Source organism: Oryza brachyantha, chromosome 9, assembly GCF_000231095.2.
Source record: "Oryza brachyantha chromosome 9, ObraRS2, whole genome shotgun sequence".
Taxonomy (NCBI): Eukaryota; Viridiplantae; Streptophyta; class Magnoliopsida; order Poales; family Poaceae; genus Oryza; species Oryza brachyantha.
Window position 1 is genome coordinate 1,121,380 of NC_023171.2, and position 27,326 is coordinate 1,148,705.

The window sequence follows — 27,326 nt, forward strand, 5'->3', positions numbered from 1 at the left end:
AGTGTCACGCCCTGAGTTTTATCTTAGCTAAGAAATAATTAAATAATACATCAAAAATAATTTGTTAATTAAGGTTCAGGAGAAACTCAGTGTAATAAATTAATTTAATTTAATTGGAAGCTTTTCGGATGTTCTAAAATGTCCCGAAAGCATTTTAAATTATTAACAGGATTTATATTTGAATTGCAGTCAATAAAATTTGGTCTAATCAACTTAATAAAAATCGGCAAAATTGGAGGCAATTTCTTTTCTTTTTCCCTCCTTCCTTTTTTTCCCTCCTTTCTTTTTCCCCTTTTCTTTTTTTCTCTTTTCTTTTTTCCCTGGCCGAACCCTTTTTCTCCCCTCCCGCTTGCCCTTGGTCGCACGTCTCCCCCCTGCCCCATGCAGTGCCGCACTCCTCTCCCTCCTCTCCAAGCCATGCATCCTCATCTCTATCTCCACCAAAAAAATCAATTCCAATTAATTAGGACTCCAATTTTTATTCCTTTGAAACATTATCTATTCCTTGTTAATAGGAGATGGGTAACAAGATCTATCTCTAGCTTCCCTCTATAAATACCCCCATACACCCTTGCCTCTTTTCCCCGTCTCTCTCTCCCGTGCATCTCCAGTTGCCTTTTCCGCCTCCGCTACAGCTGTGCCGTCCCCTATCCAGCAGCTGCGCAGCAAGCCGCTAGCAGCTCTGCTGCATCCTTGTTTGCAGCACGTCGCCGGCTGGTCTCTCTCCACCGAATTTCAGGTTCGCATATATTTTATTCTTGCGAATCAATCTAAATTAATCTACCGTTTAATTGTTCAGGTTTTCTAGCCTAACAGCGAGGAACAACCGCAATCCGTCGCTGATCTCTCCACCAAACCTCAGGTTTGCATACGTTTTGTTCATGCAAATCAATCTATCGTTAATCTACCGTGTAATTGCTTAGGTTTTCCAATCTAATTAGCTAACGCGAGATTGATCTACAGTATGAAATTCAATTTCGTACACGTAGATTGGTTTAACGTTAAAGTCGTCTAATTCTAGTTTAGCGAGTCGTTAAATCTCAATTTAACGGGTCGTTAACTCCTGCCGTTGTTCCACTAACAGTTCACGGTTTCACGTATCGGATCTAATTTGTCGTACGAATCTCTAATTCGTGCATGATTTGGTTCTGTCGTGTGAATGCGTGTACTGTCTGCAATTTCCCGAGTCGTGTCCCAACCGGCGCTCAAAGTCCGCACCACCATCCACTTGCGCACGCTTCCGCTCTGCCTCGCCGCCGCGCTCACCACCGTGCGCCGCATCCGCACAGTCACGCCGCGTCCCCGCCGTCTCGTCGTGCTCGCGCCGTGACTTGCCACCTCGCTGTCACCGTGGCCGTTGCCGCCGCGTCGCGCGCCACGCCCTCGCACCCGCGCTTCGGAGCCGCACGCGCTCGTCGCTGTTGCGCCGCATCCGCTCATCGCCGTTGTCACGCCGTTACTTGGCCACCGAGCTGTGTGCCACTCACGTGCGCCGAACCGCCTCGCCACCTCGTCAGCGCCATCGCGCTGCTGCTCTCCCTCGACGCGCCTTGCCGTTGCTGCGCCTCACCGTGCACCGCGCCGTCGCTTCACGGATGCCACTCTACTCCCTCTCAGTCGCGCCACACGTCGGTCTCGACGTCGTCACGGTCGTGTGCTGCCGGCCGCCGCCTTCACCGTCCTCCCCGGCTTCCTCGCATCGCGCCCTTGCCTCCTGCTCACGTCGCCTTGTCGCGCGCCCGAGCTGTCGCTCACAGTGCACGGTGCTACCGCGTACGCGCGCCACGTGCCGCTCGTGCCGCCACACCCACCTTCTGCTTTCCCCGGCCGCCGCCAACCGCCGCTCGCAGATCCCGGCGCCGCATCCCGCCCACGCCGCTAACTACCTCCCCGCCCTACGCGCGGTAGCCGCCACCTATAAATCCCTCCCTCCTCGAGCCGCCGCGGCCTTTTTCCACACCGACGATCCGTCGTCGCGCCCGTGCGCCACACCCCGCCGCCAAGCCTCCGGCGCCGGCGTGTCGCGTGTGCCGCTACCTTGCCTGCTTACCGCGACGCAACTGAGCCGGCCGTGCCACGCTGCTCTGTGCCGTCGCGCCGCGTCGTCGACGTGTCTCACCCCTGCCCGCTCGCCCCGCCACGCGCCGGCTTGCGCTGCCGCCTTTGGCGCGTTCCGTGCCCACATCCGCCCGCTGCGTGGCCTTGCCGCTGGACGACGATCGCGCGCTCGCGCCGTCGCTCTGCCGGTTTGCGCCAAGCCACCGCTCTCGCCAAGCCTATCGCGCCCTCGCCGCCGTGCCGTCGCGTCCCGGCCACGCCACCTCGCCCACGCCCGCGCCACTGCCAACTACCGCGTGCAACCGCCGGCCGCATTCCACGCCGCCGCTAACGACCTACCCGCCTCCTCCGCGTCTGCGCCGGCTATCACAACCACCTCCCACACACACTGGCCGCCACCATAAATCCCCTCCCTGGCCACCACTCGCTCCCTTTCGTCGTCGCCGCTACGCTGCCGCCCTTCTCCGCCTCACCCACGCCCGGCCCTCGCCGCCGCTCGAGCGCCGACGCCCCCACCTCGGGATGTCGCCGATCGCCGCCACGGAACGCCACTCTTGTCACCCGTGCGCCGTTGACATCGCACCGCCGGACACCGATCGCCCCCCGAGCATCGTCATCCTCGCGCCCTCACCGCCGTCGTCCGTCGGTGAGCCCGCTCTCCCCCCTTCCTCTGTTTCTTCGTGCCACCGCGAGTGTGCCCCGCCGCTCGCCGTCGGCCGACGTCCTCTGCCGCCACCCGATCCCGCTGCTCGTCGCCGCTACGAGCCACGCAACCCCGTCGCTGTCTCTGCCTCCTCCACGCCGACTCGTCGTCGCCGTTCTCGTCGCCGGTGAGCCACCGCCATCCTTTCCCCCTCTTTCTCCCCCTCCGGGCACCACTGCCAAGCTGACGCAGCCGCCACGCGCGTGTGCGCTCTTGTTGTTGTCGCAGTCCCTTCGCCCGTCACCACCTTCTCCGTCGCCGCTGCCGATCTCCTTCGTCGCCAGCCGTCACCACTTGTCCTCGGCCCTCGCCGACTTGCCGCCGCGTCCCCACCGCCGGTAAGCCGTCGCCGTCCTCCCCCTCCCTCTCTTTTCTTCTCCGCCCGTGCACGCCGAGCTAGTGTCGCCGCCGTGCCCTCGCGCGCTCTGGCCGTCGCCACCGTCCGTCCCGGCGCCGTCTCCCTCGCCTCACCATCGTCAACGCGACCCCGCCGTTCCCGGGGAGCGCCCGCGTACACCGTGTCGTCACCGTCTCCGCCCCGCGCCGTCGGCCGATGTCCTCCCCTCCGCGCCGCCCGTCGGTGGCCGCCCTTCGTGCGCCGCCGCCCGCTGGTCGCCGCCCACCGTGCGCCGCCGTCGCCATCTAGTCGCTGCCACCGGGGCTCGTTGCTGCCGACGCCGGCTACCACCCACCACCGCCCGCTCCCCACGCCGCCGGTCGAGCTCTCCACCCCTCTCCTCTGTTTTGCCTCCCCTCTGGCTGGTAGGGCCCACTAACCAGCCACCACCTCCTGCCGATATGTGGGCCCCGTTCACCAGCTCCCTCTCTCCTCGTGGGCCCCAGCCGTCAGCCTCCTCTCACTCCTGTGCTGACGTCATGCCTCCGATTAATTGCGCAATAAATCATTAAGGTTTCCTGTTTAGTTTAAAAACACATATAATCTTCTAAAATTCATAAGTAATTCATCTAGTCTCCGTTTAGGTCCATTCAAGTTTCATTAAATCCGGAAAAATACCAAGAATCCATTAAAAATAGTTTCTTTCTCTGTTTCAGTAGTTTTATAGCCTGTTTTGTTTGTTTTGCCTTGTTTGTCGTAGGTTTTTCCCCGTTGAAGCGCCGTTCGTTCTCAAAGTCGTCGCCGAAGTTCCTCGTGGGTCTAAGCAAGGCAAGTGGCACCCTTCTTTGATCATATTGAACCTATGTTTATAAAATTCCTCGCTTTACATTCAAACATGCATTGTTTTATGCAAATCTATTTACTTTACTTATCTATTGGGCATTTACCAATATATCCGTTGATTCTCACTTATTGTTATTGCCATCCCAGGGTTAATTTGACTAGAATTAGGGTTAATCAATGCTTAGCCATGCTTAGTTGAACTAGCTCACCAATTCTTATTTAGTTATTTGTTAGACTTTGATAGACCTTTAATGGTTGTAATCATTATTAATCTCCCGATGTGGATTAATACAACTAAAATATTGCTTATCGTGGGCTGTGGGTGCATGGTTTTGAGAGTCATGCCCATGGCAATTAAGGACCGGTTCTCAGGAAACCATGAAAGTCTTACACGTACTAACCACAAGCCAGAATGGGCAACGGTGAGACTCGTAATCTAGCTTGTCCCTATTCGACGTACCAAGGCAAGGGTGAGCGTGATAGAGTATGGACGGGCAATTGTGGTGTAACGAAAGCCTCTGCTGCTTCCGGATTCACCAAGGCACAAGAGGGGACTGCCCGACTTGGTGTAAAGGAGGGGGTGAAACCTGAAGTGCGGTGCGATTGTCTAGGGAGGGTTAGGTGAAAGGTCTTATCATGGTTTCTGTACTGAGGTATCGTGGTGATACGTTGGGGCATGGTAACATGCTTAGGAGCCATGTCTTGTGGGTAAAGTTGTACACCTCTGCAGAGTAAAACTATTCGAATAGCCGTGCCCGCGGTTATTGGGCGAACTGACAGATTCACTGGGATTAGTTGAACCCCTTTAATAATTTTACAATCTTGGAACTGGTTTGACCCTGCGCAACGTGGTATAACGTTGGCAGTGGTTTGGGTCTGTTGCAACGTGGTGTAACGTTGAACAACGGATGTTTATTTTAAATGTTAGTTACTTTTATTTCAGTCTATTTTATTTACTGTTTTGCTAAATCACTGCAGCTTTTGTGCAAGTTAACCTTAGCCTATCCTTGTTACCCTATTGCATTCATTATTCTCCCTCTCTTGGGTGTTACTTGTTGAGTACGGTGGTTTGTACTCAGCCTTGCTTAATTTTTCCCCCACCAGAGCAAGTGCCAGAGTTTCAGTCAGAAGTCAAAAGAAGGTTGTGCCCAAGGTTGAAGTGAGGTTCAGTCCACCGTCAAGAATGCCTGTGGTGTGGAGCCGTCATCGCCAGCTGAAGCTGAAGATTAGATGGTTTAGTGTTTTCCTTTTCCGCTGCATTTCGATAGATAATTGTTTTTATTTGTTTTTAAGTCGTGGAACTGTGTATTAATTTGTCATAGTGTGTACTCGGGCTGATTCCTAGACCGAGATTAATGCATGCTATTGTTCAGAAATTTTGTGTAAATTTCTGGGCGTGACAGAAAGCTAGCCACATCTTCCCCGACATTCATGCTTAAGAATGATAAGATGAGGGTGGTAACTGGGATTGTAGCAAAATTCCAATCCTAGAAACATCCCTCGATAGGTTAGGGAGTTTTAATGGTCCCTTTGTCATTACATCCATAGTTATCCACTTAAGGCATCACAACCGTAGAATCTCCTAGGGTTAACTTACCTCACAACCCTAACCTTTTTGCTTTGCTTCTCCTCAATGGATCATGTGATGCATGGAGCCACAAACGCATAACAACGCCTCGTTCCCTCCTCTTTCATCCTCTGCTCCTCTTACATGGCCATGAGCAACCATTTTTCCTTGTCCACCTTTCCTTCCATGATCTGCATGTGGTTATCCAACAAGTTGCCCCCACAACACCATTGCTACCTCCCTTCCTCTCTCTATCTCCATCTCGCTAGTTGGTTGTCGAAGCCATCGTGTCACTCTCTGAGGGGGAGCACCCAACTAACATGGCGCCTAGGGTCAAATCATGGCGGCCATTCTTTAATCCAGTGTGGAGTGGCCGCCGAGGCACGGCTAGATCCAATTCTTAGAATACTGCTATGGAAGCATGTATAAGATAAATATACTATGTAGTGGATTATCGTGATGACCCTTAAGGAACTATCTGTATATAACACAACAGTAGATAGAAAAACTAAATAAATCAATTGGCAACGACTCATTTTTTCGAGAAAATATGGTTTGTTAAGGATTAACTTATTTGTAACGGCTTAAAATGCAGCTTGTTTCAAATATACCCGCTAGGAATGACCCGTTACGGATATAAGGTTATTTGTAACGGGTCGTACTTATGGACTATTACGGAATGATCTGTAACGAGATAAACCACGACCTGCTACGGATGAGAACGTATTGGTAACGGGTGTTGTAAGATGAACCGTTATGGATAACTAACCTTATCTGTAACGGGTCTTAATTATGGACCATTATGGATAAGAACATATCGGTAACGGGTGTCGTAGGATGAACCGTTACGGATAACTAACCTTATACGTAACGGGTCACAATTATGGCCCGTTAAAGAAACTAACCTTATGCGTAATGGTTGGTTGTTACGACCCCTTACGGATAAGAAAATTCCCATTTAAAAATGCTATTTTTTTGTTTTTAAAATTGTTCTAGATGGAGATAGGCCTAATAGAAAAGTTGTAGAATTTGGTAAGAGCTACAACTTTGTAATTGACATTATTTTCATTTGAGATTGTTTATATGCTCAAATACGTGTTATAGAACATTAGATCTATTTTTAAAAAACTAAGTTTCGAATTTAGAAAACAATGTCGAATAGATATGTGCTCTATAGAGAAAGCGTAGATCTCGGAGAGGTCTACAACTTTGTAATAATTTTTTTATTTGACTGTTTACATGTCAAGATTTGGATTTCTCATTGATTGAATAGATTGAAAAACATGATATTTTCGAATTTTTCAAATGACATCGGATGAAGATATGCTATATATCAAAGTTGTAGATATTAAGTTTATCTACAACTTATAATTGACTATATTTTTATTTGAATTTTATTTTGGCCAAATATACGTTATAATCAATTGACTATATGTTGACGCTGAAAATAGTAATAACGGTCACACACGTAGGCCTAAGAGTCAATCTCAGACAGCTCCAGTGCAGGACCTAAATTCTTAGAAGGTGTGTGGACGTGCCAGTCAGTTTGATCCTGCAACTGACAAGATGAAGAATAAAACAAGCTGATTGGCTATCGAGCCGATAGGTAACTAATAATCCAGCCGATCAGATGTTGATGCTGCAACGGTTAGCCAATAGGATAAACTAAAAAGCTTATGATAGAATTCGGAAATAATGATGAAAACCATGTGAACGCCGATCCAGAAAGTGACAGTGGGAACAACCTAACCTTCAGAGCGTCATGAGTCGATGTCTCTCCGCATTGTACTAGGAATTAGCTGACATGCTCATGTGTGGAAACATCACCTTGCCCTGAAAATAAAGAAAACTCCGGGATCCTATATCCGCATGGCAATGGAACCCTATTGAACCACTCAGGATACGGTCGCCGATACAGATCTATTTGCCTTTTTGTCTGATTCCTAATTGTTCCCTCATGACCTCAATAACTCTATCGGCCAACTCACTTTCCCTTGCATTGTCTTCATTGTGCCAATACCGATGAGATTCTTCTAGCCGATACTGCCCCCCCCCCCCCCGCCGAGTCGAACTCTTTGAGCAGTGTACTCATCAATCATCGTCTTGATCAAATCTTGCAATGTGCTCATCAAAACTTCAAATTGATCGAACAAGGAACGACAAACTGATTCATCAACTGTATCTTGAAGTGCCTTGACCATCGGCTTGGGGAATTGACTCTTCTAAACTAGTCCTTCCGGTGTCATGAAGGAACTTTGAAGACAACACCTCTGATAATCCACCAAGGATTTCTCCACCAGTTGTTTCTGTTCTTTCGTCAAATCTTCCATTGTGACCAAGTTGTTGTCATTGACTTCCTCGAAAGACATCTTTGACTTCTGCTCAGACGATCGCTTGTGAGTAAAATTGCACATAGTCCCACTAGGCGTGCCAAAAATGTGTTGACGCTAAAAATAGTAACAACGGTCACACACGTAGACCTGGGAGTCAATCTCAGACAGCTCCAGTGCAGGACCTAAATTCTTAGAAGGTGCGTTGGCGTGCTAGTCAGTTTGATCCTGCAACTGACAAGATGAAGAATAAAACAAGCCGATCGGCTATCGAGCCGATAGGTAACTAATAATCCAGCCGATCAGATGTTGATGCTACAACAGTTACCTGATAGGATAAACGATCGGCTAAACCTAACTTGCATGTAATTATCATAAGTCGATGCAACATAAATAACTGCCGATCGAACTAAATCAAGCCGATTGGTATAGAAATAATGCAGTAAGGCAATTAATCGGCCACTCTATTGATGTAAGTATGATAAACATGTAAATCGGAAAAGATTATCGGCTATAGACGACTGATAAACGACCAAGATCTATAAAAGAGCTAGCTCAGATTGCTAAGTATAATCATAGAAGATCGGACCCAACTGAGACAGTTCAAGATTACGCCTAGCAATGTCAGGATAGATACTAAACAGATTTAGATTGCTATCAAGTTGATGAGCCGATGACTGTTAACTTATCGACTGGTACTTCGATAAAACAATGAGCAAAATACATCGATCTGATACAAACCATCTGATAAACGCAATCTACTAGATCGGACTGAACCGAGACAGTATTAGATTGAATGTATCAAATAGCAAATATCAAACCAACGTAGATCGCCCAAAGTGGCCGACCAGATCAACTCAAAACACGAAAGTGATCTAAGCTGAAACTGATACGATAACTGACAATCGCACAACTAAATTAGAAGATCGGACCTAACCGAGACAGTGCTGATCTAGCTGATATGATTACCTTGGCCGGGTGGAACGTAGGACTTACCCCTCCGCCGGAGATTGAAGCAATGCAGCCCCGCGTCAGGTGCCAAGTTCCGCCGGAGTTGAAACCTCGGTTAGGAGGGTGGCGATGCGCTGAGAGTAATTGATCTATTGATTGATGTGTAGATGATTTACAATGACCCCGGACATACATATTTATACTCTCGGATGAACGCTAGTCCATGTTGGACACGACATATGACTCCTAACAGATAAAAGAAATAACAAACTCCTATGTAGACTCTATCTCTAACATACAATTCCCGATCGGACCCTAGCAACATTAGAGATAAAGGAAAAATTTTAACTAACTCTAATTAACAGATAAAATTAAATTACACAAACTCTGATTATTCCCGAATATATCTGTAATATTCTAGACCTAATCGAACTCTATTTCTTATCTGATACGGACTCCATCGGCTGAATCTGACTCGTATTCCGCCTGGTCTTCTGTCCGATTGCCCTGTTTCCTATCCGATTCGGTCTTTAATCCCAGTTTAATCCCCAACGGTAATTATTCCTAAAATTTTGGCGTTAACACTATATTTTCAAATAGATTTCTTTTAATGCCATAACAAGTTATCTTTTTTGTTTTAAGTTACTTCTATAATATAATATATGTAAATTACTTTCAAGCTTTATTAAATTTATTTTTATGATTAACGGGTAATTTAATGAAATCTAAAATTAATTTAGATATATTATAAAAGTGATTTGTATTTTTTTCATAAAAACATAATCATGTGAGATCTTGTTATAAGGATTTAATTGTTACGAACACAATGGTGTAATCGGATCATAAATTAGATAGGCAATTCAAGAGAAATTTCAATAAGAAGAAAAAATACATGTATATTTAGGTGTACTAGTAACAACTAGCATCTTTCTATTTTGGACGGGTCACTGTTTAGTATTAAACAGCTAGCGCGTGTGTCCTTGCAAAGTAGGGTTTATACGAACAAGATACACCCATCTGAAGTTGGTGCTATCTCAAAGGCCAAATTAGACTCGTGGGCACAGCGGATTTTATTACTGGCTTGGCCTAAGGTAGAAATATATACCTCCTTGCCGATCCGAGGGATGCCAATTAAACATAAGTTGTTGCCAATAACTTACATCATCAAGAGATTACATAGAAATAAAGATATTTAAGTCGAGTCCATCAGTTAAGATTACACAAATAAAGGGCTAGTTTGGTTTGCTATATTACCAAAATTTGGGATATAGTGAAGGAAGAAGCCAAATATTATATGCAAAACTTATTGTAACAATTTTTTTTTGTAATATCCATATATTCAGCTTATACTAATATAATTTTGGTATCAATTAGAACCTACCTTTTCCCATTTAATCCTTATAAAAAATTTGGTAGCGCCATGCAAAGGTGTGGCACTGCCAAACTTTAACACGGCATTACATCAAGCCACTCCTAAGTTGCCAAAATTGGGTAATGAAACATAAACTTCAAAGATTTACAAGGGAGTTCCTAAAGCTGATTTAGATAGACCAATAATCATTCTATGTAAATAATGTTAAATACACCAATAACCCTGTTAAAATGTTAGCTACACTAATGATCATGTTAACTAAAAATGTTAAATACGCCAATAACCCTGTTAAAATGTTAGCTACACTAATGATCATGTTAATTAAAAATGTTAAATACATCTATTAAGTATTAACCAGTACATAAGTTTTATTTTTAAGACCGTCGAGGGCGACATAAGGATGGGACTTGAGAGGGGCTGCCGGCCGGTCGGGGTGTCAGGAGGAGGGGCACTTGAGATCGGGAGGATCGTAAAACTGATCGGAGCCATCAGATTTGGCGATCAAATGGTGTATACTCTGTTGGGTTATCTAATCCAACTTAATTTCTGATCTTATCCTGACAATGATCACCTATACTAATGTGGAATTAAATTAATCTAGTGACCTGGTTGTGAAGCCCTTGAACTTGAATTGATCTTCTTGTTATGTTCTTTTCTCTCTTCTTCCTTGGTCTTTGTTGCTGCAGGTGCAGATGATGTAGCAGTAGGTCTTTTTTCTTTGATCTGATATCGACGATCTTCGAGGCTATACCTGCACTGCCCTAGAATTAGGGTTTTGAATTTGTACGGTGGATTAGAGTGTCCCCCTCCTCTATATTTATATCGCTGGTGGGAGACGAGGGTTTATCTTGTGATGCTTAGAGAGTTTAGATTCTGGCGATCGCCGAAACAAGCTCCTCCTTAACTCTTATGTGTTCTCTTTTTTTTTCTAGAGAAGGACATGGTAAAGTCAAGATGGATTTGGTTTTATTTATCACGGCCTCTCTATCGCAGTTTTCTGTTATCTAGTGTCTAATAAAAAAACCAACCAACATAATCTATGTGAATGCTATGGTAGAATTCACCCATCTGTTATTCTGTCATTAATGACTCATTAATGACAGGATTTAACGACCCATTAATTTGAGATTTAACGACTCGCTAAAAATAGAATCAACTTATACATACAAAACGGAGAATTCGTACTGTAGTTTGAGATCTGTTAAACGACTCGCTAAAAACTAAAGCGGCAAAGAGATCTAATAGATTAGATGGGATTCGCGCGGCCACGGTCTAGCAAAACAGCGACATGCGGGATCTAATCGAACAGCAGCAGCAACCCCGCGCGAAATCCAAGTTTCACACGGCGGCAAGCAAGCGGCGTGTGGTAGCTAGCAGAGGCGGCTCTGCCGGGGCGGCGGCAGCGGGTGTGAGCAGCAGAAACCCGAACTCCCTCCCTGCCCAATAAAAAGCATAAAAATCGTTAAATTCTATTTGAATAATATAATTATATGTATGGAGTTTGTACTTTTGCTATATGAACGAAACAGAGTTAAACACACCGATAGATGACGGCTCCTGTGCCACCGCTGGTTACACCGTTCCTGTGCCACTGATCAGATCGTCAGGATCTAGAAAAACACCGATAGATGACAGCTGAAGATGTAGATCGAATGATTTCGACTTTATTGCATCAACTAGTATTTACAAAGTACACCAACAGCACTTATCTCAAAACTTTTGATCTAGAATCAAAAACTATTCTAAACTTCTAATTTTCTAATTCTAAATCTAACAAAAGATACACCGGGAGCAATACCCCTCGGTATTTATTTATAGAAAAAAAATCTATCTCTAACAAAGAATAGAACTCTTATCCTAGTAGGACTCATCCCTCTAAAATTACCTCCAATTAGCATCCAATTTTCCAAAATCACACCGTTGCGCTACAGTAACCGTATACACTATAGTAATCCCGGCCTACTACATTAATTTTGTGCTACAGTAACGCTATGCTTCACTGTAACAACCTCCATTTACTTCGTGATCTGATCTACCATGTGGTACATCGTATTCAATATCGTCACTCGATATCCTTGACGGTTTGGATCTTAGCTCTTCTCTGAGCCTAGTCACGATCCCCTCGCCGTTGACCGATATTGATCTACAAGGATCACGACTCTAGTGCAACCATGTCAAATGGCATCCCGACCATCCAGACCATAGTTACTTCCTAAACCTAGTCACAGTCCTCGTCATTGATCATAGTTGACCTCAACTCATATGCACACGTAGAGACAAACCAACCGTTTCTAAACACATATATCGTAATCTGACACACATTAGTCACACACACCGACACTAACACCATAACTGCTTCCAAACCAAATTCTATTAATAAATCAATTTACAAGCCAATTGTTCATCACAAAATATTGATTATGACTATAATCTTATATCTGCTGAGTGAGTATAGAAACATGTATAGAGATGTTTCTATACATTAGACGTGAAGAGAGTAAATATATCTGCTGCTGGAAGTAGGATATAGACATGATGTACGTCTGACATGCAGCGAGAAATCCGCTTTTCTCTGTTCGATTTGGTGTAGTAAAACTTTTAGTACAGAAAAATCTTCACCGACTATCCTACGACTGCATCTTTCGTTTAGGTAGGGCCAGTTTTTTTTTTCCTAGGATGTGAAACATCTCCAAATACCTCGTAATATTTCTGACATTTCCCTATCTGCATACTGCAACTACAACTACCGGTTTGAATATCCCATGTTATTCTCTAGTCCCTACCGATCGATAGGAAATTTCATATCTAATTCCCTACAGCTATGAAGAACATAGTTTCCTACCGATATTCGCACTGTGTTAATGCATTACCTTATTATTTTGCTGCCTAACAAAGTGGGATTTATTTAAGCTAAAGGCCTAAAGGCAATAGTTTACATGATATAGAATAATAGGTCGGAGTAGAAATCAGGCAGGAAATAAATATGATATCAAAGTGAGTTGTAGCGCCAGGGAGACCTTAAAGTATCAACCCACATAACAAATTTAAGCAAAATCCATCAAGGAAAACAAATTTAAGCAAAATAACCAATTCATGCAAACAAAATGTCCAATACACGCATCACCTAAATGTGTAGATTAACCACCAATATCACTAAAACTCCGTAAAGCAGGTATCCAAGTTGTTTGCAATCTACATAGGTAGATAAGATAGAGATACTGAGCAAAAATTGTCTTAGGATGAGACCACATCGTCATTCAGCGTCATCAGAGAAGAAAGCTGCAGCTCACTGGAGACTGTCCAGCAGTGCCAGCCACCATAATTTGCAGCCTTGCACATGCTCCAGCACCATATGATCATATCTGCAGTAACAAAACATCATATTGAGAACAAAACATCATTATAAGGCTATCCATCTGTGAGTAAGATTAATAGGATCACCAGCTTAATTAATAGGATGGGGGCACATCCCATCTGCTCGGCCGCCTCCTCCTCCTCCAAAGCAGCTGAGTATGAGTATGAGTCCTGGCTTGCAGCTCAGTAGATGATGACACTGATCCATTGTTCATATTATCTGGAGGATTGGCTTCTTGCTCAACAGCTGACACTCCATTATCAGATTTACTCTCATCAGCTATCTCTCCTCCATAGCTTCTTGAGCCAGTGTGTACTCTAGCTTCAGGGACAGGGAGTACTGACACTGCAGTTGTAGCATCACTTGGCACTGCTACAGCTTTGGCTGGATCAGATCCGGAAGCTGGTACCTCTGCTCCTGAGGTTTGTATCCCATTTTCTGGCACCGGCTCACCTGAAGTTGCTCCTCCTCCATGCTGCATAATCATGGGAAGCCCAACGGAAAATTATTAATTGATGTTAGATACACTAAAATTGCTAGACACAAATCACCCTATAAACAAAAATGTTAGATACACCAATAATCCTATTGACTAAGAGGGTACAGCAAATCCTATCCATTGATTAATTCATCCATTTTTTTAATGAAAATATAATTTTCTGTTTTCAGTTAATGCACCGCGGCACAAAAGGAAAACATCAACCGTCATAATTGTCCATTCTAAATTTAATCACGCATGTAATGCATGCTTTGTACGGAAACTAAGCACCTCAACATAATTTCAAATTTGGAATATGTGAATCTACACAAATAAATTCAAACATCTGGACGTCAAAAAAACATTTTCTATGGCTTTTATTTTTCTAAATAATACAGATTGGATTTTAGTGTCTATATATTATTGTTTTCGTATTTGATTCCAAAATTTGCATTGATGTGTTGATTTCTGACTCTAAATATGATTTAAATATGATTCCAAATTTTGCATTCAGAAATATAAAATATAATTTACACAACATATATAATTTAAATTTTTATAACGCATTAAGTGACACCATTTTGTGCTAACAATTCCACCCTTGTGGACAGAGTTAGCACATGCAAATGAATTACCACTTTCCTTATTATTGGTCTTACCACTATTGAGGTAATGGATTACACCAACCGTTAGATTGAAGTCCAATTGACCATCCAAACAAACTTAGGAGCACCTTAAAAAAGTCCATTGACTAAAAATTGCTAGATACACCAATACTACTATTAATTAATTAACTAAAAATGTTAGATACACGTGGCAGGAAGAAAACCATGATAATATGAGATTCTAGAAAAGTAGCACTTGTTATTGTTGGCAATGAAACTGATGGTTGAAAATCGAAAAAAATGGGGGAGGAAATGGTGCCAGCTTCACCAGTGATTGCGTACCATCCTGCATGGCCAGGTCATGCCTTGCACCACTGCAACTAAAGACTCGCTCTACCTAACGAACACTGAAACCATGATGCTCGTGCTGCCCAAATCAACAATATGATCAGAGACCAAATGAACTGCCAATCTAAGCAGAGCTCACTTTGACTCAAAACAGAATAACTAAAAAATCCACAGTGAAAGTGCAGGGTTACGTCTAATTTCAACAAACTCCCACTAGCAAAAATAAGCAATCTATGTCATTTTTTAAACTACATCTCTGCCAGTTTGACAAAAAAAAATATAGTGAAACTGGTATAACTTTCTCGGTGTTAAATCCTAGCACCGTCAAGTGTCACTACCGCACACACTATCTTTACCCCCGCCCTTGCCGTGTCTTCTATGCTCACATTTCTTATCTCCACTACATAGCCCGTCCTCGACCTCTATCCACTACACTGCCAACTACCCTCTAGAAGAATAGATTTGGCCGGTCCAATCAGTGGCGAACCCATAATATAAATTCCCGGGTGTCCAATACGTAATAATATCTAATTTTTATACTTGTACGCTAAATAATATGATATAATTTAGTAAGAATTAGATAATTTACCCGGGGTCCGAGGACCCCGGGAAACAATACGTGGGATCACCACGGGATCCAATTAGAAGCTTCTAAAAGATTAGATATAGTTGGTCCAATCATTCTAACAATCATAATCTCAGGACTACACAACTGTCCAATCTACCATATGAGCTGACGATGACAACAATGGCAACCACGGCTAGCGGTGGATCTGCCATGGGGGCTAGGTTAGGTCCATGAAAAGAGAGGCGAAAGTTCCGTCTAAAGTTCAACGAAAAGTATTTTTAGCCCCCACTATTATTTTCTTCTGGATCCGCCCCTGACCAAGGTTGGGTCTGAGCATGGTCATGAAAAATAGCAGCATATATAATAAACGGCAATGGGTGATACCGATGGCGGCAGATGAATATCTATGTGGCCCAACACCAGGGCAGCTAGATCAAGCATGTGTGTGGGTGATCAAATTAGAGACAAGGTTGGGTGGGTCTTCACTAACTCAAGAAACCACATAAAGACCAAGAGCAGGGAGGAGCATGACAGCAAGGACGCAAGGCCTTGAGCTGAGAGCATTCATCTCGATTTCTTTTTTCGGAAGCACAGTAATTGATGGTTCTTGGACCGGTAGTTTGGCAGGCTCCCAGCTTCACCACCTCTTATGCTCAGCATGTTCCAAAACTAGTTGTTACATTGTATTGGAACCAGTAAATGTTGCAATTTTAGTACTAGTAACCCCCCCCCTCCCCAAAAAAAAAAATCCTAATGTGGGTTCATGGGATATGGTATGGCTGAGTGGCTTCACCAAGATGTCGGCAAGTTGATCTTCAGAAGATGTGAATTACACTTTAAGTATTCCATCTTATGTGCACTTTGTGATGAAGTGGTACTGAGTATTAATGTGTTTGCTTCGATCCCCTTGAGTGGAGTCGTATGGGCCTGGCTGCCATGGATGTTTCTGAGCAAAGGCCTCATCTAGGTCCCCTAGTAGGCAGCAGTGATGGTGGTGATGTACTCCTCACACAAAGAGACAGCCACCAAATTTTGTTTTTGATATTGCCAACTTATTGGGCATGGTCAAAGGAAGATATGTCATGATTTTGCAAACATCCAACTCTACGATCCTATTGTTGATGTTATAATCTGGCAACCTTGACTTATGTACATTGGAATTGACAAGCGGTAACTGAAGTTCAACATACCAGCTTGTAGCATTAGATATTTTTAAGGTTGCGTAGTGATCATCCTCTTGTGCCTCCATTAATCAGCTCACATAGCCAATGGAAAATGTGATGTCGATTGTATGTGCAGCAAATAATGTAAGTTGTGGTGACTTGCAGTGTCCACCAGCATCCTCTCATTGTGCTTTCTTAGCTTCAACATGTCTCCATGGCAACATAGGTTCAATTGCATCACAAAATTCTGATGTTCTCAAGAATTTGTGTGCATACCCCAAGTGATCATGAGTCACGTTGGTGCACCTAGATCTTGAGGTAATATTAGAGTAACTCAAGACCATTCATGCAAAATAGGGATTGCATCTCTCCTGCTGACCTTGATGATCTCCTATCAACACTAGTGGCAACGAAATCAACAGTGAGTATATCTGAAAGTGCATCTAGACCCATATTGGGTTTGGATGATTGATGGCAAACTAAATGAGAGACTAATGATCTTTGATGAGTTAAGTAAGCTCGAAGGGAATTGGATTATGATTGGTGAATCCCACAAAAGAAACAAAAAAGGCTCAAGGGCTCAAGGTGGATCAACTTTTTTCTTGTTTTTTAGTCCTAGGAAAGTCATACTATTAACAGGGACTCATACATAGCTCTATGTTTATGTTAGGTCCTCAAAAGATATTGTAGATACCCTAAACAACCCCTTAGTTATAAAACATCGATAGATATCCTTAATCTTTAGAATGACATACACGAATCACCGCGCTTACAAGGGAAAATGGTCTCTATTGTTAAGTATTGATTGGAAGATATGGTCTAGGCAATCCTGAGAGTCACCTCCAACGGACTCAACTTCTAGCTCTGGAGGGGGGAAAATGGGCAAGGCTGAGTACAAACCACCGTACTCAACAAGTAACACGAAAAAGAGGGTAATAAATGATGCATAAGGATCATCAAGGACAGGCTTAGGGTTAGTTGCAATAAAGCAGCAGTTAAACATATAACAGAGATTAAAATGAATAAAGGTGATTGAATACATTAAAGAATAAGTAAATAACAGTTGTAAAATACCACAACACTGTCCAACGTTACACCACGTTGCAACAGGCCCAACCACTACTCAACGTTACACTACGTTGCAGTAGTCCCAAATGAAAGTCCCAAATGAAAACCAATTTACCCAAGTCATTAAAGGTTCACTAATCACAATGAAGCTTCGCCCGTAACCATGGGCACGGCTATTCGAATAGGTTATACTCTGATCAGAGGTGTACTACTGTACCCACAAGACACGACTCCACTACACTTGAACGTGCGCCGACATACCACCATGGTATACCGGAAAGGAGACCGTGATAGGACCCGTCACATAACCCTCCCTATTTAATCGCACCGCACTTCAGGTTTCACCCCCTCCTTTACACCAAGTCGGGCAGTTCCCTCTTGTGCCTTGGTAGATCCGGAAGTAGCAGAGGCTTTTGTTACACCACGATTGCCCGTCCATACTCCATCACGCCTACCCTTGCCTTGGTACGTCAAATAGTTCGAAGCCATGCTTCAAATCCCACCTTACCCATTCGGCATGTGGTTAGCACTGAATTACTTCCAGGGTTTTCCGTGAACCGGTCCTTAATTGCCATGGGTGCGACTCTCAAAACCATGCACCCACAGCCCACCATTATCAATATTTTAGTTGACATTAACCCGAATCGGGTAATGAATCATTATTACAGCTATTCAGAACTAAGCATGATTATCAAATGAGCCCATGAGCTACTTGATCTAAGCACGGCTAAGCATTAACCTAGGCCTAACTCTAGTCAAGTTACCCTTGGTCTAGCATGAATAAAGTTGGATAAACAACGACATAATAATAAGGATTACCCAAAAATAAATACAGTAAATACTTTAATTAAAACAATGCATATTTGAATAAATAAAGCGGGGAATTTGCAATAATGGGTTCAATATGATCAAAGATGAGTGCCACTTGCCTGGCCCAGGCGGAGGGAGGCACGTGCGGCGGGAAAGGCTGGCTCGGCTGGGCCGGCCCGGGAAGGAAGAGGGGAAAAAGAAAAAAGGAAAAAGAAAAAGAGAGAGTAGGAAAATTGGACTTCGGCCCAATTTGGGAAGGAAAGGAAAAAGAAAGAAAAAGGATGGAAAAAAGGAAAAGTCCCACTTTTGCCAAGTTTTAAATTAATTTGTTTGTCCAAATTTTATACTCTGTAATTTGAGTTTAAATCCTGTTAATCGATTTGGAACCTCGATTTAATTAAATTAATTTCTTTAGAGAGATTTTTCCTGAGTTAATTAAACCAATTATTATTTACGAATTTAGGCTTGGAACAAAACTCCAGGTGTGACATTGCTCTTGAAGGTCGTCCTCCAAGTCAGCTAGACATCGCTCATGAGAAATTTGAGTAGACAGTCTGGTTAGTCCGGTCTTTTAAAAAATCGGTTGTTGGAGAAGAGAAAACCAAAATGTTCGGTCAAAAATCATGAGCCAATAGTTTACTTAACCAATATGTCAGTTCGGTCTTTGGTCTACACGCTAATATAGAGGAAGAAAAAGGATTTCATAGGTTAGCGACCCATCAAGGTATCGGTTGGGACAAGGAGGGTATCGAAGCCAATGGAGACGATGACGCCGGCCAATCTGACAATGGCAACATTGGCACCTCTTAGTATTAGTATTAGGGTCTCATCGCCACTTTTGATGATCTCGCCAACCACACTTTTGATGACCTCTATATGTGCCCTCCTGGCCTTCCCACCGTGAACGATGGAGTTCACCGTCCACGCATCGATGGTGTTCACTCTATAATGGATTGTCCCCTCCACGAACTACAGGATGAGAAGATTGGAACAAGGAAGACTACTCGCCGATGGGACAACAAGGTGAGAGGATGGGGAGGTAAGCAAGACAACGGGATCGATAGTAGTGACAGCTAAGGATCACGGTGGAGTTACTGGGTAGATCGTAGTGGATTGATGGGCTCTCCATCCAGTTCAATAGTGGGATATTGGGTCAAAACTAAGATCGGTTTGTTCAATTAACCGACTAATAATACCGAAGCATCAAAAAAAGTTTGGTCTTTTCAAACCCATGACATGTATGTTGGAGATATAGATACATACAGTTAGAGATAACAGAGTCTAATAGAAACTCTAGAGATAAAGATAAAATCCTAGAGAGATACAATAGAATATTTATCTTGTACTCCAAGTTTCTATCTCTTATGTACGCTATAAATAGACCCGTGAGGGCTAGTGCAATATACAACAGAATACAATAGATCACAACAGATCATAAATTTCTCTCCTATCTAATATTTTCTACATGGTATCAGAGCCTACATTTCAAGACTAGTTATCAATTTTAAGTCCACATTGGCACGCCGACGGCAAGGGGCAAGCTGCCGCCGGCGAGCCATCCAACCGATCAAGGCAAGACGGTAAGATTCAGACTCCTCTTCGGAGCACCTGCCCGTAGGCATGGGCGACGCGGAGGACGGCACGACGAGGCTCTGGTTGTCCCTACCCCCCGTCGACCCCCTCGACGTGGACAGCGAGGCCGCCGCGATCGCCTTCTCGAGGTGCCTGTCGAGCACGTCGCTGAGCCACTTCAACTTTTTCAATGGCAAGATCGGTCTGGCCGACTGTTCAACGGCAAGGACACCAGGCTACATCGACGCTACTCCGCGGGTGGCAAAATCGTTTCGCTCTGCAGTTCGACGGCGAGGACGACGACCATGATCATCAACTTTCAGCACATATATAGTGCATGCATTCTTTTTTCAATTAGCTACATAGCCACTAAATATTATCCCTAGATTAGATTATTTTTTTAATAATTAGCATTAGATCAATTTCTTTTTGTTACCCAAAATCATCATTAGATTAGATTAGATTATATTTTTTAGATTAGTTTCTTCTCGCTATAAAATCTCCCAAATTCTATTCTAGCGGCAGAAGGAGAAGAGCGACGACATCGATCAACCAACAAGCAAGCACTGCATCAAGCAACCGACGTCTTCATCAAGTCTCCATGTCCGTCATCAACATGTATTGAAGATACACCGCCGATGGTCCACATCAACATGGGAACAACACGACGCCACTTCGTCCATAATGATGGGCATTCATCTCGCGTCCTCTGACAGGAATCTCTGCAAGACGCTTCATCGACGACGGCATCGACCGCGTCATCGACGATGGCATCGATCGCGTCATCTACGACGGACAAAGACTGCATCAACCTAGCATCACTACGGTGGTGACCTCCTACACGACGTACGGAGGACAACCAAAAATTGGTGACCCAACATCAGCAATGTTCTCTGACATATGCAAGATGACCCAAGGGCATCCTCTGACATATGCAAAGACGCTTCCAACGGTATCCCCTGACATCTAAAGGTGCCTCATCTATGATTGCAGCTCCGTCTCTATTTTTTTCGCCTTCGGCTATATGCGGCTACATCAACTACCATGTCTACAACGACCACGGCTACCACATGATCGACTACATCAACAAGCATTACAACAAATCATCCTCGACAACTCCAGTCAAAAGCGTCCGTGTCATCGCTATCGTCCATGCCGCTCCTATGACTGCGGGAGGGAATAGAGGAGAGAGACAAGAGACGACACAAAAGGGGACGCAGTCACCAAGGTGGAGGACCGAGATGACACAGAAGGGGACACAGTCACCAAAGTGGAGGACTATCCATCAAAGATGCAATTGATGATGGAGAAACAAAGAAGAGAAGATAGTGAAATACAGGATTTCAAATCCAGTCGCAATTGTTCGCTTTGCTCCCGTTACGACTAAGGGGGAATCTTGGAGATATAGATACATACAGTTAGAGATAACAGAGTCTAATAGAAACTCTAGAGATAAAGATAAAATCCTAGAGAGATACAATAGAATATTTATCTTGTACTCCAAGTTTCTATCTCCTATGTACGCTATAAATAGACCCGTGAGGGCTAGTGCAATATACAACAGAATACAATAGATCACAACAGATCATAGATTTCTCTCCTATCTAATATTTTCCACACTGTACACTTGCAACGACTACTTTGAGTGGTTGGTGCAATATATACCCCAATTGCTTGGACTTCCCCCTTTCCTTTGGGGTCACTAAACACCTTGAGAACCTTGAGGGGAGTTCTAGTGTGTTATAGATCATGTGTTAATCATTTTTGCAATGATTGGCATTAGGCTTATGACAAAATGTTTTCCGAAGGATTTGTTTATCCACAAGCTTGCTAGACTTCATGCTGGTCAAGTGAAGCTTCATCATGTTACTCTAGGCATCTCGGCATGCCTAGTGGGTTCTGAAGGCGGTATGGGGGATCTCTAAAGAAGATTGTAGGAGACATACATGATGTGTGAAGATGTTTGGTAGCTTCGGTATTATTAGTCGGTGGGGATGTAGGTTTGATTCCTACTACCTGCTCCATAATGATATATGAATCATACATTTGTATTTGTATTTGTTTTTCCTTCCAATACGATTTATGTCTAACAGTATTTTCTTTCGGTCCAATAAAAAAATGAAAAGATTTAAGAAAATATGAAAGAAAAGTGGGTGGAAACACTAGCTCTTTCGAGATATTATGTAAGGAATACTTAAAAAGTAGAGAAAACAGATTTAAAGAAACTCTACTGGAAATGTCATTCCTGCAAAATGTCACTCCCTGAGTTTTACCATGGCCAAAATCAATTAAATAAATCATAGAAAAAAAATGTTCTAATTAATTCATGAGAAAAACCTTGTGTAAATTAATTTAATTAAATTGAAGCTTGTCGGAACATTTTAAAATATCACGTAAGCACTTGAAAGATTAACACGATTTATATTTGAATTTCAATGTATAAAAACTTATTAATAAATTACTAAAATTTGGCAAAATTGGATATAATTCCTTTTTCCTTCTCTCTCTTTTTTTCCTCTTTTCCTTTTCTTTCTCTCTTTTTCCTTCTTCCTTTCTCTCTTTTTTTCTTTCTCCTTTCTCTCCCAACCAAACAGGCCACTGGCCTTTTTCCTCCCTCCCCGCCCAGCCCACTCCCTCTGTCTCCCCCTCGCCGTCTTGCTCCCTCCTCTCTCTTTCTCTCCCTCCCGCTCGGCCGCCTGCCCTCTCTCCCCTCCCACAGGCCGAAGGCCAGCCCACTAGCCTCCCCGCCCCGGTGTCTAGGCCGTCTCCCTCCTCCCTGGGTAGGGATGATAGGTGGGCCCCACTTGTCATCCCCCACCTCCGGACAGCACCTGCAACTATCGTCAGACCGCATCGGCGCACTCATCACTGCCCCCTTCGCGTTGCACCGTAAACGCCGCCTCCACCCTTCGTGCTGCATGTGCCACAATCGCCCTGCGATGGTGCCGCATACCATTCCCCTATAAATACCCCCCGCCCCCCATCGCGTCACCGCTCCCCCTTCGCCCATCCTCGCTCTCGCCATTGTTGTCACCGTCATTCGCCGGTGAGCATTCCCTCCCTCCTCTCTCCTGTCGTCGTCTACGCCGCATAGCCGCCTCTCCTATCACCGTCCACCGCCCCGTCGGTCGTCGCCTCCACACACATTCAACTGCGACTCGCTTCACCGCATTGCCGCCACACGAGTCATCATCGTGCGCCTGCGCCATCGCTCGTTGTCACCTCGTCATAGCCGCACCCTAGCCACTGCACGGCCATGCCAAAGTCGCATCGCGCTATGCCGTGCTGTGCGGGCCACTGCCTCGCCCGTCACCGCTGCCTCACCCATCATCGCTGCCTCACCGCTCACCGAGCATGTGTCGTGCCGCCCCACTAGTCGTGTCGCCGATCACCGTCTCGTTGCATTCGTGCATGCCGCTGCCACCGTGCTAGTCGCACTCACCGGCCATCGCTGTCGTCGCGCTAGTTGCGCTCGCCAGTCGTCGCCGCAAAGACGTCACTCGCCTCCGCGTGTCACCGCCGATTGCCGCCTAAAGTCGCCGCTGCACCGCTAGTAGCGTTGACACTGCTGCCCCGCGCACCACCACATAGCCGCCTAGCATCGCTGCCACCACTGTCGACTGTCGTCGCCGTCGCGTGTTGCCGCCGCGCCGGCCAAGCCGCCCCCTGTTTCAGCCTTGAGCCAGCCCATGGATCACCGTGGACCCATCCCACGGTGGGTCGATGGCATTGTGTCACTGACAATGGTGGCCCACCTGTCGGCACCCCCTCTTCCCTCCAATGACATCATCTCCTCAATTGTTGCACAATAAAACCAGAAAACTTCTAAAATGCATAGAAAATTCATCTAGTCTCTGTTTTAATTTATTCAAATTTCATTCGATCCATAAGAATGCCAAGAATCCATTAAAAAATAGTTTCTTTCTCTGTTTCGATAGTTTTATAGACTGTTTTTGCTAGTTTGTCGTGTAGGTTCCGAATCTGTCGACGCGCTGATCTTTTTCGAAGTTGTCGCAGAGGTCCCTTGAGGTTTAGAGCCAGGCAAGTGGCACCCCAACCTTGAACATATCGATCCAATATTCATAAATTCCCTGTTTTATATTCAAACATGCATTGTTTTTAATTATTTTACTTTATTTATCCATCGTGCATTTATCTATTGTCATCCGTTGAATACCATTTAATATTATTATTATACCAGGGTAATTTGTTTAGAATTAGGCTTAGAAAATGCTTAGCCATGCTTAGCTCAACTAACTCATGGGTTATCATTTAATTAATTTTAGACAATAATAGTTGATGATCACGATTAATTACCCCATGAGGGTTAATGACAACTAAAATATTACTTAATGGTGGGTTGTGGGTGCATGGTTTTGAGAGTCGCACCCATGGCAATTAAGGACCAGTTCTCGGTAACTTCTAGAAGTCTTACACGTTCTAGCCACAAGCCAGAGTGGGCAACGGTGGGACTCATAGCTTAGCTTGTCTCTATCCATTGTATCTAGGCAAGGGTAAGCGTGATGGAGTATGGATGGACTCCGTGATGGTCTATGTTGCTTCCGGATTCATGTAGGCACAAGAGGGGGCTGTCCAACTTGGTGTAAAGGAGGGGTGAAATTTGCAGTGTGATACGATTGGATATGGAGGGTTAGGTGAAAGGTTCTATCATGGTTTCTATTCCGTGGTATCGTGGTAATACATCAGTGCACGGCAATGTGTCTGAGACCATATCTTGCGGGTAAAGTTGTACACCTTTAATCGGAGTAAAACTATTTGAATAGTTGTGCCCGCGGTTATGGACGAATCGGAGTGTGAATCAGAAGGAGGTAGCTCGCAGGAGTAAGGTTCATCTGCCGTCAAGATTGTCTGTAGTGTGGAGCCATCTTCGCAAGCTCAAGATTAGCTAGTTTGAGTTTGTTTCCTTTTTCGCTACATTCGATAGACAATTGTTTTTATATGTTTTTAAGACGTGAAACTGTGTATTCAATTTGTCGTAGTGTGTACACGAGCTAATTCTTGGACCGAGATTAATGCATACTATTGTTCAGAAATTGGTGTAAATTTCTGGCGTGACAAAAAGACTCTAACTCCTCATAGCATTACGTCAATCTGCAAATATCGAATGATGGTTTGACTGATTCAATCATCCATTCACCTTGGCAATCAAGGACAAGCAAAACTTCATAGAAGTGTTGTGGCCTTGGAGCTCGCCTATCATGAGTGGAGGAAGAGCTAACACTAAAGAGTGTTCATGGGTTATGTGACTATAAGAGGGAGTGAGACTCTTACGTAAAGTACTCCAAGTACTATTGGAGATTGTCAAATCTCTCGTGCCTCTGGGAAAACAGGCACTATCCTTGTGTTTGCTTTCTCTAGCTCTTACTTCTTGCAATTTATTTTATTCGTATTCTTGAACTTTCTAGTTTAATCTAGAAACTTGAGGCACCATAAATTCGTACGCACTAGGCTAGCTTTGATTTCCTGTATTTGGTTTTATATCTCTAGCCTTAGTGTTTAGAACCCTATTCAGCTCACTACTAGGAACATCTTTGATCACCATGTCACCAACATCATCACAATGCCATGATCTACGTGGGGAAGGAGACAGTAAGCATGCACTCTTGTGCCCTATAGGTGTGAAGAAAGCACTATGCATTGGGACCAAAATTGTGTTGTTTAACATCGATTGTTAGATTCTCTGGTGATTGACATCGCTGCTAGTTCTCACAAACAATCATTCAACAAATTGATAACGATAAATGGACATGGGTGTTTTGGTGTTGTGTGTGTCATTGCAGTGTTTTCTTATTCTTGATCTCTTATTTGTACAAGCAAACTAAAAAATAAATGTCTATAATGACTCTCCCGGACTACGCACTATGACCCTCGTGGCATGTGCCATTCCCCACGTCCTAGGCACTACTACAACTAGAGACTTCCGATAACAAACGCTGAAGCCATGACGGTCGCACAGCCCAAATTGACAATGTAATCAAAAAACAACAAAAATGAACGGCTACAATGAGCTGCACAAAAATGCTCACTTTGACCCAAACAAAGCAACTAAAAACTGAATAGGGAATCTATGAGTGCAAGATTATATCTAGTTGCAAAAAATGGAAAGAGACTAAAAAAGGGGAACCTCGTCATCCTCCTCTGGCTGCCTCTGTTGTGTTTGGTCTTCTTCAAGAAGTTTTTCAATGATAACGCGGTAGGAGCTATTCTCCAAGAAGACCCACCCACCACTTCCATATACCTAATATCAAATCCATTTAGCAACCATCCCTTCCCAGAAACAAGGAGAACAACAGGATGATGAAGGAAAACTTGAAGATAGATTACCATGAGGAGGTTCTCAATGGTCTGGCGAATTAGAGGCCTTGGAAAGCCATACTCTGACAAGCGGTTCATAGCAACATTGATACGCCACTGCCCTCTCCCTGGCCATGGCATACTTGCTTCCTTCTCCTCAACTCGGCCCTCTCTTTGCTCAACCACAAAAGCAAGAAAGACGACAAGTGTTGTACAAATGGAGGTGGAAGGCTGGTAACGACAAAGCTAATAATGTGGGAGATGGAGGATGGATGATGGGGGAGACAATGGTGACAGCGGCGGTGGAGGGGAAGATTATGGAGGACTAGGAATTATCTAGAGTTTCACAAACAACTACTTATTAAATAGTAAGACCTTAACGCACATAAAACATGAGCCACACGATTTAAATCAACGATCATGGTGGTGGGTATAATATTCTATTCTTGTCAAGTACCAAAAAGGACAAGAACGTCAAATAGGCCTACTCCCATTGGCTAATATGCTTAGGGCCAAGCCTCGAACTTCGAATGAAGGGGTAAATTAGTTTAGTTAGGTTGTCCTAGCATCATCTCTTCAAAAGTATTTGGGCCTTCTGGCTTCACTTGCTATCTTTGAACGCATAATTAAACTAGTAAGTGTGATTTGTTGGTTGATCATATTGACCTTGTATGGATACAATGAGGGTAGAGGATAAAATCCCACCATTATTCCCCTATGCAAGAAAGAAAAGAAAGAGATGGAATTAGAGATAAAATGTTACCGTGATCAGGTTAACAAACTCATAACCCTAATTTGTTTAGCCTCTAAGCCACACTAATGCACATATAAGAGGGAGAGGGCCACATGGCACCGCAAAGTGTGCACCTTATCTTTGTTGCTA

The 27,326-nt window shown here is 44.1% G+C and overlaps 1 protein-coding gene across 1 annotated transcript; it reads right to left on the bottom strand.

Annotated features, from left to right (window-relative positions):
* Positions 1 to 13,395: 13,395 nt before the first annotated feature.
* LOC107304870 lies at positions 13,396 to 26,584 on the bottom strand. The gene is made up of 4 exons (XM_040527521.1): positions 26,474 to 26,584; positions 26,274 to 26,387; positions 13,787 to 13,991; positions 13,396 to 13,523 (listed from the first exon to the last, which is right to left on the bottom strand). The coding sequence occupies exons 1-4, from the start codon at positions 26,582 to 26,584 to the stop codon at positions 13,396 to 13,398; spliced, it is 558 nt and encodes a 185-aa protein (XP_040383455.1).
* Positions 26,585 to 27,326: the final 742 nt, after the last annotated feature.

What these genes read in the sequence shown, in the direction of transcription:
- LOC107304870 (XM_040527521.1), bottom strand. Translation starts at nt 26,584, where the DNA reads ATGCCATGGCCAGGGAGAGGGCAGTGGCGTATCAATGTTGCTATGAAC. An exon ending in CCATTGAGAACCTCCTCATG is followed by an intron (nt 26,388 to 26,473) that starts GTAATCTATCTT and finishes ATTTGATATTAG; the next exon opens with GTATATGGAAGTGGTGGGTG. An exon ending in AGCCAGAGGAGGATGACGAG is followed by an intron (nt 13,992 to 26,273) that starts GTTCCCCTTTTT and finishes ATGATTATGCAG; the next exon opens with CATGGAGGAGGAGCAACTTC.